General features: G+C 37.3%; 1 protein-coding gene across 1 annotated transcript in view; it reads left to right on the forward strand.

The window, feature by feature from the left end:
* Window positions 1-18,564, forward strand: part of CACNB3 (calcium voltage-gated channel auxiliary subunit beta 3) — a 237,108-nt gene that overhangs the window by 202,602 nt on the left and 15,942 nt on the right. The window contains exons 9-11 of the mRNA XM_053705503.1: window positions 444-553; window positions 2,738-2,889; window positions 3,423-3,518. Coding sequence (XP_053561478.1) covers window positions 444-553; window positions 2,738-2,889; window positions 3,423-3,518 — 358 coding nt within the window. The remainder of the gene's footprint in view (window positions 1-443; window positions 554-2,737; window positions 2,890-3,422; window positions 3,519-18,564) is intronic.

Raw genomic sequence — 18,564 nt, forward strand, 5'->3', positions numbered from 1 at the left:
GATTTGTTTCCACATTTGGTCTCTCATAGTTGAGGTATACCTATGATGAAAATTACACTCCTCTCTCATCTTCTTACGTGGGAGAACTTCCACAATTGGTGGCTGACTAAATACTTTTTTGCCCCACTGTATATATATATATATATATATATATATATATATATATATATATATGTGTGTGTATATGTATGTGTATTTATATATATATATATATATATATATATATATATATATATATTATGCAAAGAAATACACAGACTGTTGTAATGTCAAAGTGATATATTTTTATAAATCTTTAGCGATATTAGCAATATGTTGAAGCTGTATGTAGAACACAATTTTAATACAACAGATGTTTTTAAAATTGGTCACATAATCATTTAACAAAGTTTTCCTGTGACATTTCTGTCAGGTGTTACATATGGATGTCATTTCATTTGTAGAATCTCCATCACTCGAGTGACTGCTGATCTGTCTCTGGCCAAGCGTTCTGTGCTGAACAACCCTGGAAAGAGAGCAATCATAGAGCGTTCCAGCACCCGCTCCAGCATTGGTGAGAACTCATCCAATGATCCAACAGATGAACATGGAAAAGCAGAGATGTCTACCAGTATACAGCATTAGGAGATCCCTAAAAAGCAGCCAATTTATTTTTCGATAAAATAGAATCTTGCTAGCGAGGAAGAATATTCATATATAAAAGAGACTTGTTATATTTTTTATAAGAATGTTTTGTGTTGAGGGTGTACAAAGACCATGTTTTATTGTGACCCAGTTACACTGTCACACCTTATAAGGCATCCCATTCAAGCAACATAGGATTTGGAATGAAACTTTCAGTGCATTATCTATTAGTATGCAGAATTTTTAAAAGAAGCACATGCAGCAGTCATGTTACTGTTGATTATTTTACAATTATTATTATTTTAGTGTGCACAAAAATATCAGTGCATTGTGCAGAGCAACCGTTAAATATTTTAATTTAAAATATGTTAATAGACCATTCAATACAGACACTACAGTGGGGAAAAAAAAGTATTTAGTCAGCCACCAATTGTGCAAGTTCTCCCACTTAAGAAGATGAGAGAGGCCTGTAATTTTCATCATATGTATACCTCAACTATGAGAGACAAAATGTGGAAACAAATCCAGACAATCACATTGTCTGATTTGGAAAGAATTTATTTGCAAATTATGGTGGAAAATAAGTATTTGGTCAATATCAAAAGTTCATCTCAATACTTTGTTATATATCCTTTGTTGGCAATGACAGAGGTCAAATGTTTTCTGTAAGTCTTCACAAGGTTGTCACACACTGTTTCTGGTATGTTGGCCCATTCCTGCATGCAGATCTCCTCTAGAGCAGTGATGTTTTGGCGCTGTCGCTGGGCAACACGGACTTTCAACTCCCTCCAAAGGTTTTCTATGGGGTTGAGATCTGGAGACTGGCTAGGCCACTTCAGGACCTTGAAATGCTACTTACGAAGCCACTCCTTCGTTGCCCGGGTGGTGTATTTGGGATCATTGTCATGCTGAAAGACCCAGCCACATTTCATCTTCAATGCCCTTGCTGATGGAAGGAGGTTTGCACTCAAAATCTCACAATACATGGCCCCATTCATTCTTTCATGTATACGGATCAGTCGTCCTGTTCCCTTTGCAGAGAAACAGCCCCAAAGCATGATGTTGCCACCCCCATGCTTCACAGTAGGTATGGTGTTCTCTCTCCTCCAAACACGACGAGTTGTGTTTCTACCAAACAGTTCTACTTTGGTTTCATCTGACCATATGACATTCTCCCAATCCGCTTCTGGATCATACAAATGCTCTCTAGCATACTTCAGACGGACCCGGACATGTACTGACTCAAGCAGGGGGACACGTCTGGCACTGCAGGATCTGAGTCCCTGGCAGCGTAGTGTGTTACTGATGGTAGCCTTTGTTACGTTGGTCCAGCTCTCTGCAGGTCATTCACTAGGTCCCCCGTGTGGTTCTGTGATGTTTGCTCATCGTTCTTGTGATCATTTTGACCCCACGGGGTGAGATCTTGCGTGGAGCCCCAGATCGAGGGAGATTATCAGTGGTCTTGTATGTCTTCCATTTTCTAATTATTGCTCCCACAGTTGATTTCTTCACACCAAGCTGCTTGCCTATTGCAGATTCAGTCTTCCCAACCTGGTGCAGGTCTACAATTTTGTTTCTGCTGTCCTTCAACAGCTCTTTGGTCTTCACCATAGTGGAGTTTGGAGTGTGACTGTTTGAGGTTGTGGACAGGTGTCTTTTATACTGATAACAAGTTCAAACAGGTGCCATTAATACAGGTAATGAGTAGAGGACAGAGGAGCCTCTTAAAGAAGAAGATACAGGTCTGTGAGAGCCAGAAATCTTGCTTGTTTGTAGGTGACCAAATACTTATTTTCCACCATAATATGCAAATAAATTCTTTCCAAATCAGACAATGTGATTGTCTGGATTTGTTTCCACATTTTGTCTCTCATAGTTGAGGTATACATATGATGAAAATTACAGGCCTCTCTCATCTTCTTAAGTGGGAGAACTTGCACAATTGGTGGCTGACTAAATACTTTTTTTCCCCACTGTATATGGTTTTAGAGATTTGTATTTGAAGTATTTGTTCAAATCTACAATGTCTACAAAAAGAAAGAAGTTGGGGTTAGCTTCAGTTTTTAAGACGTAATTCTTATTATTACCTTATCTTTTGTTAATCTTTTTCTAGCTGAGGTGCAAAGTGAGATTGAGAGAATTTTCGAGCTGGCGAAGACTCTCCAGCTGGTCATTTTGGATGCTGACACAATCAACCACCCCACACAGCTGAACAAAACCTCACTGGCCCCCATCATAGTTTATGTCAAAGTGTCCTCTCCTAAGGTGAGTTATGCTCTGATGCTGTTTATGGAGGGCCTTGGTCACTGTATATTTATTTTACTGGTAATTGTTTTATAAACTGTAGTCTGGCTTCGGCCTAGGTGAAAAAGTTATCCTTTTATTGCATTTTTACCTGGTCCACCACTTCCATATTACCCTCTAGATTTCCCTTTTTAAAATATGCAGCATTTTAAAATATGCAGCAAGAAAAAAATAAGCTATCCTATCATGAATAATGTAGGTCATATTTTGTGAATATAATTTTCTTTCTATCTAAGCTACAGGCACTAATTTTAACACATTATGCCCACTTCATAATACTATAGATAAAATAATGTTTCTGTAGAAAAAAAAAAGTAAATCTATATTAACTTTCCCACTTCATTAGAATTTAACATATCATTGTTCCGTTAAGCTAATAAATGAATCAGTCTGTTAATTTTAAAGGGTAATGCAGTGCAGCCTGCTCCAAAAGCGAATAATTTGTTACTTAGTGGATTATGTGCCCGTAAGTGATGTGTGGGTATCTGTTTCAGGTGCTGCAGAGATTGATCAAATCCAGAGGGAAATCCCAGGTTAAACACCTGAATGTGCAGATGCTTGCAGCTGATAAACTGGTCCAGTGCCCTCCGGTAATGTTTCATTTGTCTTATCGTTAGTATTAGCAGCTTGCTCTTTATCATATACTGGTCGAGATTATTATGCAATATATTGGCCATCTTTGCAGTCGAAGGGTTAAAGGGACATGATGTTTAAACATTTTCTTTGTTCCATCTCAAAGAGAATATTTTAAAATGTATTATATTGCTTTTTATTGTTTTTGAAAAATAGATATTACTGTGTTGAATAAACAAACGTATTTTCTTTGGGAGTTGTCCCTGTCAGCCCGTAAGTAACATAAACCTTTGTATTAGATGCAGTTCCTGTTACTTTCACTTTAAATTTAAACATGTTTGTACTTAAAGGGACAGTGTGATATGATTTAAAATGTTCCATTTTATCTGCTGAAGTGTATTAAACTGTTTACAAATAATTATTTACCTTTATTTTGTCATTTAAAATAACTACTAATAACCGGTGATACTGCCACTGATACTAAAAATTTCAATACAGCAGTACTAGTTATAGAAACGCTACATAAACGAGAATGTGCAGAATAAATTACACTCAGTAAAGTGGGGTGGGAGAGGTACTCTGTATGTAGAAAGTGGTAAGATAGTGATAGCTGCTTTCGCTGCAAATGCAGATTACAAGTAGCATGCTAACTTTTTCTTTCATGCTCTAACTACGTTTAAAGTAAACTTTTAACGCGGTCGAGTGAAACCCAATTCACTGTAACTTCATATAGTTATGAATGTAGTTATGTATACATAATTGCCCTTTCCAGTCAAATACCTTCTCATATACCATATACCTTTTAACCCTTATAAAACATTTTTTTAAATTTATATGATATATAAAAAAATTTACATTTATATGATAGTGTAATACTTTATTTTAATGTATTTATGTTGTTTTTGGTGTAACTTGATTTTTTTAAACCTTACACTTAACGCTAGGGGGCCTATTTATTATGGTGCGAGCGGACATGATCCGATATAGCGGATCATGTCCACTGCACATCAATAAATGCCGACAGCATACACTCTCTGCATTTATCATTGCACCAGCAGTTCTTGTGAGCTTGATAAATATGCGCCTAGGTCTTCAAGGTTAATCTGTTATATTACTCAGATACAAAAAATATGTAGGGGGCGCCCTTGAGAGCACACTCTATAATTTGAGCAGATTTGATTGGTTTTAATTACTCTCTATATAGACATATACTCTCTATATAGACATATATATCACTACATATAATGATATAGTATGTATATAGATAGATGATTTTTCACCATATAGTGCACCTATAGGTGTAAGAGTGTAATAGATAGATTAAATACTATACAATATATATAATAGCAGGTGAGTACAATATATATTCCAATAATGGTATATAATAGGCACTATACTAATCCGGGAACTATATGAAGTTAGACAACAGATATGGATATCAATGATATAAATGATTAGATAATGTCCTTTGTGTGGATCTTGATAGTAGATTTACAGAGGCAGCAATCTGTGATGGTCCAGGCCAGGATCCAATTACAGCAATCTATAACAACAAACAAGACAGATGCGCCACATGGCCCAATATTGTTGGTTCCAAAGATATTTGAATATTGCTATATAGTTGCACTCACATGTGGTGAAGCACCTCAATTGGTGCAAATGACACAGTCTGGGATCTATAACAGTCACCCAGCAGACCGACCTCCCGATTTGTAGCAGGGTCTGTGTGAGATAGAAAGTACAAAATAGCCTATATGGCCTAGTATTGTTTGACTAGAGTGGTGTCACAACAAATAGTTATATAAAAAATTAAACTCACATTTGGTGGAGCATCTCCAATGATGCTATAGGGACAGACTGGGATCAATTCAGTCACCCAACAGACTTAATACCATGGCATACAGCATTCAATAGTCCTCTTGATGGTCAAAGGTCAGTCATATCCTCAGATAATAACCAATTCAAAGGCAGCAAGTGTTTTTAGTATAAGTAAAATCACTTTAATAAAATATATAAAAGAATTGTGACGCGTTTCTCAGTCTCAGACTGTTTCCTCAGGCATAATGAAATGGTTTACAAACACTTGCTATATATACCTAACCAAACCAATTAACATAATTGATAACACTTGTTGTGGGAGTACTCTATGACATCATCAGCACCCTAGTTACTAATATATTATTTCAACAAATGTAAACACAATTATCAAACATTACACATCATAACTTTCAATATTTAGATAAAATAAAACCATGTACATTCAGACTTGCAGTGCATAGGTTAATCACATAATAGATTTAAAAAGCATAAATGAATACTAGATGTAATAGTTATTTATATTTTTTATTTAGATCCAATGAAAATCATTTAGACACAGATGATTCCTGTTTCTGTGCTATATCTAAACTAAGTGTATCAGACATCTTGGTGACTATTTATTTTTGATGTGCCAACCCTAACTTTCATAGCCCCAGTGTGGTATCGATTTAAAAATCAATGCGTTTTTCTTAGGCATTTGTGTTATACTATAGATAGACCAACTTTTCGTTATAATATTGAACTGGTTTGCGATCTGTATTTACTGAAAAAATATATAAAGGATCACTTTGTTTTATTTCTTACGCCAACCAAAATTCTAAGTGGCGTGTATGTAGCGCTAGTGCCCATGTCATTGTTGTTGCCAGGGTTACCATAGCCCTATTTGGCTCTACGTAATGTGTGTAAGAGCGCTGTGGCTGATAGGATAGTATAATCCTATCAGTGAAGTTAGTTATTAGATTGATCCGTAAGAGGGCATCAGAGGGAGTTATCACTGATATTATTATTAATCGATACCACATTCATATGGTCATATCATTCCTAATGTCGGCATACAGCCATATCAGTGTGATAAAACTATAGCCATCAAAGATTGTGCTCCAATATGAAATCTACAGGAAAGAATTAGACTGCTATCAGCATAAGCCACCATGTGAATATACGAAACATTAATGGCATCAGTTACAATAGAATCCTATAGATGTATATAATATGGTGTATAAGTGAATGATATATAAAAGTATATATATTTTTCTGTGAGGTGATATATAGTGCTTAATAATAGTGTAACTATATTCTATTCATTGATGAATCTAACATTAAATTCTTAGAGGACTATAATATTGTGACTTGGTATGTGAGTTTCTAGTGAGGTCTTTCTTTCATATACTGAATCTATATATATATATATATATATATCTATAATTAAAAATGTGTTATAAGGTGCCGTGTTTCTTGTAGTGTCATTATTCTTAAAGCTATGTTACATATATTATTTTCTTTTCTTTAATGTTTGTGATCCTTATAGGAGTCTCAAACATGTGTGCTGTAAATGACAATAGTGACTTAAACTAATGTTGCTAATATAGTGAGTGGAGTGTATAAGAGTATATCCATACATATATATATAAAACATATACACACATATATATAACCTGAAATATGGCCAGGTGGATGTTAGATAGTTACTAATGTGAGTGAAAGAGATATCTTGGGATGTGATTGCTATGTTCATTGTGAATATTATCTTGTGATATAGATATAAGTGTGTATGTTTCTATAAGGTGATCGATAGTGTTTGTTATTAGTGTAGCTGTATTCTATTCGTTGATGAATCTAACATACTTGGTATATGGATGTCTAGTGAGTTCTTCTTTCATATACTGAGTCTATATATACATATATCTATATATATGATTATATCTATATGACCTAAAATATTAAATAATGTGGCCAGATGATTAAATATATATAGATATAAAAATATAATAAAAATAGAAATAAAAAGGTGGCGAAAGATGTATCTTGAGATATGATTACTATGTTCCATGTGAATGTTGTCTTGTGATATAGATGTATATATATAGAGAAATGTCATTTGATGTGCTAGAAACTATTTGATCCGTAGAGGATTATTATTGCCTCATTAATATAGTGTTGTGATGGGCTTAATAAATATTTATAAATCAAAGGCTGCTAGATCCACGCACTCATTCAGACCCTCCGGAACTAAAGTATGTAACTTATGAATCCAAAATGTTTCTCTACGACGTAAGGTGAGCATGGGATTATGACTATTACGTGGTACTTGCTCTATGGGTAAAATGTGGACCGATTTTGAGCCACCTTTATGTGCATAAGCACAATGCCTTGATAGGCTATGTTTGAGGAATTTTCTTTTGATGTTATATTTGTGTTCACTCCATCTCTTCTTTATAGTTCGAGAGGTGCGTCCTACATATTGGACCCCACAAGTGCAACTGATTAAGTATATTACGTACGTTGATTCACATGAGAGTCTTTTAGTAATCTTGAATTGTTCACCCGTTTGGTAGGAACAGAAAGTATGAGTTCCATTTGTCACCACTTTGCACATGTTACATCTTGACTTAAAACATTTGAAGACTCCATTCTTGGGCATAAATTTGCCCAAAAAAGTCCTATCAGGACCTGTGACTTGATTCTGTTGTAGTATTTTGTCTCTCACTATCTTGCTAGGGGCCAATTTGTTTTTGAGTGTTGGGGCTCTCCTATAGACTATTCTAGGTTTCACAGAGATAGAATTTTTAAGGTATGGGTCATCACATATGATAGGCCAGTGTTTCATAATGATGTTGTTAATTTCTCTGTATTGGCTACTATAGCCTGTGATAAAAAGTGGTGTATTGCATGGCTCATTGTTTCCTTCACTGTTATTTTTGTCCTTTGTTTTAGTTTTTGACAGATATTTATTTCTGTCATCATGAAGGGCTCTTAGGTATCCTTTCTGTACTAAATCAGAGGGATAGCCCTTTTCTAAGAATCTATCTTTAAGAATCACAGACTGTTTTTTGTAACTTTCTATTGTGCTACAATTCCGTCGAATTCATCTGAACTGCCCATAAGGGACGTTCTTTTTCCAGCAGTGGTAGTGATTACTACCGTAATTTAAGAAGCTGTTACAATCAACCTTTTTAAAAAAGGTTTCTGACATGATGTCACCGGTAGCAGAGAAATATAACAATAAGTCCAAATATTCAATCATATTGGACTGAATATTACTAGTAAATTCCAGATCAAATTCATTGGAATTTAGGGAGTTGGTATATATTAATGCCTCTTCATAAGAGCCTTTAAACAAAAAGATTAGATCATCTATATAGCGGCCATAGAACACCAGACTCGCACCCATAGGAGATCCATATACATGGGTCTCCTCAAATTTGCCCATATAAAGATTGGCAAAACTGGGTGTGAATCTGGTGCCCATGGCCGTCCCCTTCACCTGGAGGTAATACATTCCTTGATAGAGAAAATAATTGTGATGTAATATAAATTGAATTAGCTCAGTAATGAATTGTTGCTGTTTGATCGGCATATAAATATCAGATGCTAGGTATGACTGGATCGCTCTTAGTCCTTTGTCATGTGGGATGTTGGAGTATAATGAGCTAACGTCGCTCGTTATCCACCAAAGGTTCTGGTCAGTCTTGGTGATACCCAGTCTGTGATTCTTAACATGTGCAAAGTGGTGACAAATAGAACTCATACTTTCTGTTCCTACCAAACGGGTGAACAATTCAAGATTACTAAAAGACTCTCATGTGAATCAACGTACGTAATATACTTAATCAGTTGCACTTGTGGGGTCCAATATGTAGGACGCACCTTTCGAACTATAAAGAAGAGATGGAGTGAACACAACTATAACATCAAAAGAAAATTCCTCAAACATAGCCTATCAAGGCATTGTGCTTATGCACATAAAGGTGGCTCAAAATCGGTCCACATTTTACCCATAGAGCAAGTACCACGTAATGGTCATAATCCCATGCTCACCTTACGTCGTAGAGAAACATTTTGGATTCATAAGTTACATACTTTAGTTCCGGAGGGTCTGAATGAGTGCGTGGATCTAGCAGCCTTTGATTTATAAATATTTATTAAGCCCATCACAACACTATATTAATGAGGCAATAATAATCCTCTACGGATCAAATAGTTTCTAGCACATCAAATGACATTTCTCTATATATATACATGTATATCACAAGACAACATTCACATGGAACATAGTAATCATATCTCAAGATACATCTTTCGCCACCTTTTTATTTCTATTTTTATTTTTATTATATTTTTATATCTATATATATTTAATCATCTGGCCACATTATTTAATATTTCAGGTCATATAGATATAATCATTTATATAGATATATGTATATATAGACTCAGTATATGAAAGAAGAACTCACTAGACATCCATATACCAAGTATGTTAGATTCATCAACGAATAGAATACAGCTACACTAATAACAAACACTATCGATCACCTTATAGAAACATACACACTTATATCTATATCACAAGATAATATTCACAATGAACATAGCAATCACATCCCAAGATATCTCTTTCACTCACATTAGTAACTATCTAACATCCACCTGGCCATATTTCAGGTTATATATATGTGTTTATATGTTTTATATATATATGTATGGATATACTCTTATACACTCCACTCACTATATTAGCAACATTAGTTTAAGTCACTATTGTCATTTACAGCACACATGTTTGAGACTCCTATAAGGATCACAAACATTAAAGAAAAGAAAATAATATATGTAACATAGCTTTAAGAATAATGACACTATAAGAAACACGGCACCTTATAACACATTTTTAATTATAGATATATATATATATATATATAGATTCAGTATATGAAAGAAAGACCTCACTAGAAACTCACATACCAAGTCACAATATTATAGTCCTCTAAGAATTTAATGTTAGATTCATCAATGAATAGAATATAGTTACACTATTATTAAGCACTATATATCACCTCACAGAAAAATATATATACTTTTATATATCATTCACTTATACACCATATTATATACATCTATAGGATTCTATTGTAACTGATGCCATTAATGTTTCGTATATTCACATGGTGGCTTATGCTGATAGCAGTCTAATTCTTTCATGTAGATTTCATATTGGAGCACAATCTTTAATGGCTATAGTTTTATCACACTGATATGGCTGTATGCCGACATTAGGAATGATATGACCATATGAATGTGGTATCGATTAATAATAATATCAGTGATAACTCCCTCTGATGCCCTCTTACGATTCAATCTAATAACTAACTTCACTGATAGGATTATACTATCCTATCAGCTACAGCGCTCTTACACGCATTACGTAGAGCCAAATAGGGCTATGGTAACCCTGGCAACAACAACGACATGTGCACTAGCGCTACATACACGCCACTTAGAATTTTGGTTGGCGTAAGAAATAAAACAAAGTGATCCTTTATATATTTTTTCAGTAAATACAGATCGCAAACCAGTTCAATATTATAACGAAAAGTTGGTCTATCTATAGTATAACACAAATGCCTAAGAAAAACGCATTGATTTTTAAATCAATACCACACTGGGGCTATGAAAGTTAGGGTTGGCACATCAAAAATAAATAGTCACCAAGATGTCTGATACACTTAGTTTAGATATGGCACAGAAACAGGAATCATCTCTGTCTAAATGATTTTCATTGGATCTAAAGAAAAAATATAAATAACTATTACATCTAGTATTCATTTATGCTTTTTAAATCTATTATGTGATTAACCTATGCACTGCAAGTCTGAATGTACATGGTTTTATTTTATCTAAATATTGAAAGTTATGATGTGTAATGTTTGATAATTGTGTTTACATTTGTTGAAATAATATATTAGTAACTAGGGTGCTGATGATGTCATAGAGTACTCCCACAACAAGTGTTATCAATTATGTTAATTGGTTTGGTTAGGTATATATAGCAAGTGTTTGTAAACCATTTCATTATGCCTGAGGAAACAGTCTGAGACTGAGAAACGCGTCGCAATTCTTTTATATATTTTATTAAAGTGATTTTACTTATACTAAAAACACTTGCTGCCTTTGAATTGGTTATTATCTGAGGATATGACTGACCTTTGACCATCAAGAGGACTATTGAATGCTGTATGCCATGGTATTAAGTCTGTTGGGTGACTGAATTGATCCCAGCCTGTCCCTATAGCATCATTGGAGATGCTCCACCAAATGTGAGTTTAATTTTTTATATAACTATTTGTTGTGACACCACTCTAGTCAAACAATACTAGGCCATATAGGCTATTTTGTACTTTCTATCTCACACAGACCCTGCTACAAATCGGGAGGTCGGTCTGCTGGGTGACTGTTATAGATCCCAGACTGTGTCATTTGCACCAATTGAGGTGCTTCACCACATGTGAGTGCAACTATATAGCAATATTCAAATATCTTTGGAACCAACAATATTGGGCCATGTGGCGCATCTGTCTTGTTTGTTGTTATAGATTGCTGTTATATTACTATTTACTTTCAACTTGTAATATGCGCACTAGTTAACGCGGTTATGTTATTGCTTATTGACACTTGTATTTTAGCCCTTAATCGGATTGTGGTTTCCAATAGCAAACCAGCTATTTCATATTCAAAAAATAAACTTAAAGGAGCAATTTCCAATATAATTTAAACTCTGAAGCTTTTATTATAAGTCATTGGAAACATATTAAGGCGGAACCAATTTTTCAGTACACTGTCCCTTTAACTTTTTTAACAACAAGCTTATTTTTAATTCTGTTGATCTTTTTATGCATGATACAAAAAATGACTACAATGTCTCTTTATACAGTCCCCATAACAAACCCAGAACTTCTCTCTCTATTCATAACAATAAGTTAATGTTGTGCAGTATATGCCACATGCACCATTTGTGTTGCTGATATATAGCATCACAGAATGATACCAACAAATTGCCACAATTTGCTCTATGTATCAGTTTATATATTGTATGTGTTGGACCTCATATCCCTGTGATCAAGTCCATAATTTATTTACAGTAGCTATTGCTTTCTTCTCTCAGTGAAGGAATTGTGAGTGCAGCAGAGTGTGTGTGTACATATGTATTTATGTGTGCATATGTATTTATATGTGTATATATGTATTTATATGTGTATATATGTATTTATATGTGTATACACATATACACACATACACATATACACACATACACATATACACATATACACACATACACACATACACACATACACACATACACACATACACATATACACACATACACACATACACACATACACATATACACACATACACATATACATATACACAAATACACACATACACATATACACACATACACATATACATATACACATATACACACATACACATATACACATATACACACACATACACATATACACACATACACACATACACACATACACACATACACATATACACATATACACATACACATATACACACATATACACACATACACATATACACACATACACATATACACACATACACACACATACACATATACACATATACACACATACACACACATACACATATACACAAATACACACATACACATATACACACATACACATATACACACATACACATACATACACACACATACACATGCACACATATACACACATACACATATACACACACACATACACATATACACACATACACATATACACACATACACATATACACACACACACATATACACATATACACACATACACATATAAACATATACACACTTAGCAACAGTACTGATCTCAGGGATTTTTGTTTTTTAATACAATTAATTAGAAAAAATATATATATTGTTTAAGTCGTTTTGCAAGTTGCTATGGGAGTTCAGAGCCCCTCAGAATAGTTAGCACTGTAATGTCCTATAAAATATGTTGCATCCCTCTCTAATAGTCATTAGAGTTATGGAAATAGTGGCAACGGTGTTAGTTTAAGCAAATATCAACCCCTTCATAATATAGTATGCTGAAATAATAGTAGATATATAATCTATTCAGTATTCATTATATACCAGTTAGTATCACTGGTGAAGTGTAGGAGAAGGGGGGTGCTGACTGTCTGATAGATATATAGGTACAAAAAAGAGAGAGAAGTTTGTCAGTACCCAGCACTCACAAAACACTATATAGTAACAGTATGCATTGAAAACCGGATTGTGTCAAGAACTGGTTATTAAAACGTAACTTTTACTAATGATAGAATAAAAAGGGTAGTAAATAGTACCAAATGTATAACATAAATATGTGAGACATACATTTAAAACTTAGATTAAGAAACAGATCAGGACTGTGTGTGTGAGACTTCAAAAACAGAATTACTTCCCTGGGTAATAGTTCAAATACACCGTAACCCTCAGGGCTCAGAGAATACACGGATTGCTCTAAAGCTAATCTAAAAAGGGGATTGACCCCAACAACATTACCTAATCTGAGCAATACTGGTATCTAGAGCAGGAGAGGAAACTGTTTATAAATGACTGATTAAGGAAGGCAATTGCCACATCAATATGAGCTTAGAAAGGTCCCAGGTAAACACAAATTAGCAAGTCTCATACACACAGACAATGCCTGATGTACATTTCGCCGCTAGCACGGCTTTCTCAGAGGCAGCCAGAGAGATCCTGAAATCAGGGTTTGACAGACAGCAGCTGTGAAGAGCTATAGTTACACAAGCCTCACTATTGCTGTTGCATGAACCCCTTGGTTACAATGCTTTGCCTTGTCTGGTAGGTAACCAAGGGATTAAAGTGCTAACTTCACATCACAAATGTTACCAACATGAGTCACTTTAGCATGCGCTCGGCTTCTATGGACTGTGCTATCGCTCTGCTCTACCCACATCCACACTCTTCTCACTGTAGAAGGCCGTGCAGCAGGGCCGGACTGGGAGCAAAAAGAGGCCCAGGCATTTTAGGGCAAAGAGGCCCACTCCCCCCCCCGGCCCACTCCCCCACCCACCCCCACAAAATGTGTTCCTCTTAAAATAACAATATTAGAATCAGTTTTATTTCAGGAAATTTCCAGGACTCTAGCAGCCTTTTGAATTTGTTTGCTCTGTGTTTCGTTAAGTTACTAGGCAGGGCCAGGCATTAAATATATAGAAAACAACATGTTTGTAAAGATGTCATGTCTGAAATAAAATTTGGCTGGCAAACTCCTCAAGACATGCATCTCTACAAACAAACGTGTTGTTTTCTATATATTAATAATAATGCCTGCTGGAAATTGTAGTTTATTAACCTAAATTTCCGGAAATAAAATGGATTCTAATTTTGTTATTTTAAAAGGAACATATTTTATGTAGTGCACTGAGGCCACGGCGGTAAAAGTTTGGGCGTGCAAAGCTGAAGTCAAACAGGGAACAGCCCCATCCCTTCCACCTGGGCATCCAGGAGACTTACACAACCCATTACTTTACTGGGTTGTTTGTTGGTAGCTGCCCAGCCTGCCCTGCCCTCTAGTCCCCCTGTCCTCCTCTGACCTTTTCTTCTCTGACAGGTCCGTCCGCGTCCAGCCTCCAGGCAGCAGCACAGCAGTACAGGTTGGGGCCCGGCCCGCCCTGCAGAAGACTCTTTGGTTTTCTGACTGCCTTTGCTCCGCCTCTGGTCTCAGTCTCACTTATGCTCCGAGTCCTCCCAGCCCCAGGTCTTAACCTCGCCCCACAAGGGGCCCCTAGCAGAGCTCAGCAGAGGGCAGAAGCAGATGTTCTGCCTGCACGGTCCTTACTTACGCTGGCTCCTCGCTCTCAATGAGGAGGGTCAGGGTAAGAAGGGACCGCTCAGGCTGAGGGAACAGGTCAACAGGACCAGGTAGTTAAAGTTCACACACACTGTGGACGTTCCGTGTCCACCCGGTAACCAGCCTCAGAGGAGTTCAGTTATGCTCTCTGCCCCAGCCAGCCTGCTCCTACACTCCCCTGCCGCCAGGCCGGGCAACATTAAATGCAATCAGCAGTAAAATAGTGGGCGGGGCTAAGGTAACCGGCGGCCCACCGGGCAAATGCCCGGTATGCCCTATGGCCAGTCCGGGCCTGCCGTGCAGAGTCGAGTTGTATAGACATGGTAATGCAAGCGGAGACTTATACAGGGTAAAGCGCAGGCGGATGTAGGAGTAGCAGAGTTGTGATGCAGACTCTAGAAACTGTTTTTTTTCCAGTAAATTGCCCCCCCCCCCAATCTGCCACCCTAGACACATGCCTTGTTTGCCTAGGCAATAATACACCCCTGATACCTATATATAATTATAATTATATTTATATATATATATATTTCTCCAACATTGGTGTGTCCGGTCTACGGCGTCATCCATTACTTGTGGGATATTCTCCCCTACAGGGAATGGCAAGGAGAGCACAAAGCAAGAGCTGTCCATATAGTCCCTCCCAGGCTCCACCCCCCCAGTCATTCTCCTTGCCGCTCTGAACAAGTAGCATCTCCACGGGGATGGTGAGGAGTTTGTGGTGTTTAGTTGTAGTTTTTTATTCTTCTATCAAGAGTTTGTTATTTTAAAATAGTACTGGTATGTACTATTTACTCTGAAACAGAAAGAGACGAAGAGTTCTGTTTAAAAGAGGATTATGATTTTAGCAGCAGTAACTAAAATCAATTGCTGTTCCCACACAGGACTGTTGAGCTGAGAGAACTTCAGTTGCGGGGAACAGTTTGCAGACTTTTCTGCTCAAGGTATGACTAGCCATTTTTCTAACAAGACTGTGTAATGCTGGAAGGCTGTAATTTTTCCCTCATGGGGATCGGTAAGCCATTTTCTTAGTCTCAAACAGAATAAAGGGCTTATTATGGGCTATAAACTGGTAGACACTTTTAGGGGCTAAATCTATTGCTTTATTTAAGTATTATATGCAGTTTGAAGTTGAATTTCACACTTTTATAACATTGGGGAACGTTTTTAGCGCCAGGCACTTGTTAAGACACCTTCCCAGTCAGGAAGGGCCTTTCTCTGTAGTAGGCAGAGCCTCATTTTCGCGCCATTACTGCGCAGTTACTTTTGAGTACAGTACATGCAGCTGCATGTGTGAGGGTCTGGAATCCACCAAAAACGTTCCTAGAAGGCTTCATTTGGTATCGTATACCCCCCTGGGATTGGTGAAGTCGCAGCAAAGGCTGTGGCTGGGACTGTAAGGGGGTTAAATTTGTAAACGGCTCTGGTTTCCACATTTTAAGGGTTAACAGCTTGAAAATTGGGGTGCAATACTTTGAATGCATTAAGACACTGTGGTGAAAATTTGGTAAAGATTGGAGGAGACTCCGTATGAGGAAGTCATGGACAGAATTCATGCACTTAAGTTAGCTAATTCCTTTATTTTAGACGCCGCTTTGCAGTTAGCGAGGTTAGCGGCGAAAAATTCAGGGTTTGCAATTGTGGCACGCAGAGCGCTCTGGCTAAAGTCTTGGTCGGCAGATGTATCTTCCAAGACAAAATTGCTTAATATCCTTTTCAAAGGTAAGACCCTTTTTTGGGCCAGAATTGAAAGAGATTATTTCAGACATCACTGGGTGAAAGGGCCATGCCCTCCCACAAGATAGACCTTTCAAGGCTAAGAAGTCCAATTTTCGTTCCTTTCGCAATTTCAGGAACGGACCGGCTTCCAACTCTGCAGCCTCTAGACAAGAGGGTAACGCTTCCCAGACCAAACCAGCTTGGAAACCAATGCAAGGCTGGAACAAGGGTAAACAGGCCAAGAAGCCTGCTGCTGCTACCAAAACAGCATGAAGGGGTAGCCTCCGATCCGGGACCGGATCTAGTAGGGGGCAGACTCTCTCTCTTTGCTCAGGCTTGGGCAAGAGATCTTCAGGATCCCTGGGCACTAGAAATAGTCTCTCAGGGTTATCATCTAGAATTCAAGGAACTACCCCCAAGGGGAAGGTTCCACATGTCTCACTTATCTTCAAACCAAATAAAGAGACAGGCATTCTTACATTGTGTAGAAGACCTGTTAAAGATGGGAGTGATACACCCAGTTCCAACTGTGGAACAAGGTCAGGGGTTTTTACTCAAATCTGTTTGTAGTTCCCAAAAAAAGAGGGAACTTTCAGACCAATTCTGGATTTAAAAATTCTAAACAAATTTCTCAGAGTTCCATCGTTCAAAATGGAAACCATTTGAACAATTTTACCTACAATCCAGGAGGGTCAATATATGACTACCGTGGATTTACAGGATGCGTACCTACATATTCCTATCCACAAAGATCATCATCAGTTCCTAAGGTTCGCCTTTCTGGACGAACATTACCAGTTCGTGGCTCTTCCGTTCGGTTTAGCCACTGCTCCCAGAATTTTCACAAAGGTGCTAGGGTTCCTTCTGGCGGTTCTAAGACCGAGGGGCATTGCAGTGGCACCTTATCTAGACGACATTCTAATTCAAGCGTCGTCTCTTTCCAAGGCAAAGGCTCATACAGACATTGTTCTAGCCTTTCTCAGATCTCACGGGTGGAAGGGGAACGTAGAAAAGAGTTCCCTGTCTCCGTCAACAAGAGTTCCCTTTTTGGGAACAATAATAGATTCTTTAGAAATAAAGATCTTCCTGACAGAAGTCAGAAAGTCAAAGCTTCTAAACTATTGTCAAGTTATTAACTCTATTCTGCAGCCTTCCATAGCTCAGTGCATGGAAGTAGTAGGATTGATGGTTGCAGCAATGGACATAGTTCCTTTTGCTCGAATTCATCTAAGACCATTACATCTGTGCATGCTCAATCAGTGGAATGGGGACTATGCAGACTTGTCTCCACAGATTCAAGTAGACCAGGTGACCAGAGACTCACTCCGTTGGTGGTTGAATCAGGATCACCTGTCTCAGGGAATGAGTTTCCGCAGACCAGAGTGGGTCATTGTCACGACCGACGCCAGTCTATTAGGCTGGGGCGCGGTCTGGGATTCCCTGAAAGCTCAGGGTCTATGGTCTCGGGAAGAGTCTCTTCTTCCGATAAACATCCTGGAACTGAGAGCGATATTCAATGCTCTTCGGGCTTGGCCTCAACTAGTGAAGGCCGGATTCATAAGATTCCAGTCAGACAACATGACGACTGTAGCTTACATCAACCATCAGGGAGGAACAAGGAGTT

The sequence above is a fragment of the Bombina bombina genome, chromosome 3, assembly GCF_027579735.1.
Source record: "Bombina bombina isolate aBomBom1 chromosome 3, aBomBom1.pri, whole genome shotgun sequence".
NCBI classification, from domain to species: domain Eukaryota; kingdom Metazoa; phylum Chordata; class Amphibia; order Anura; family Bombinatoridae; genus Bombina; species Bombina bombina.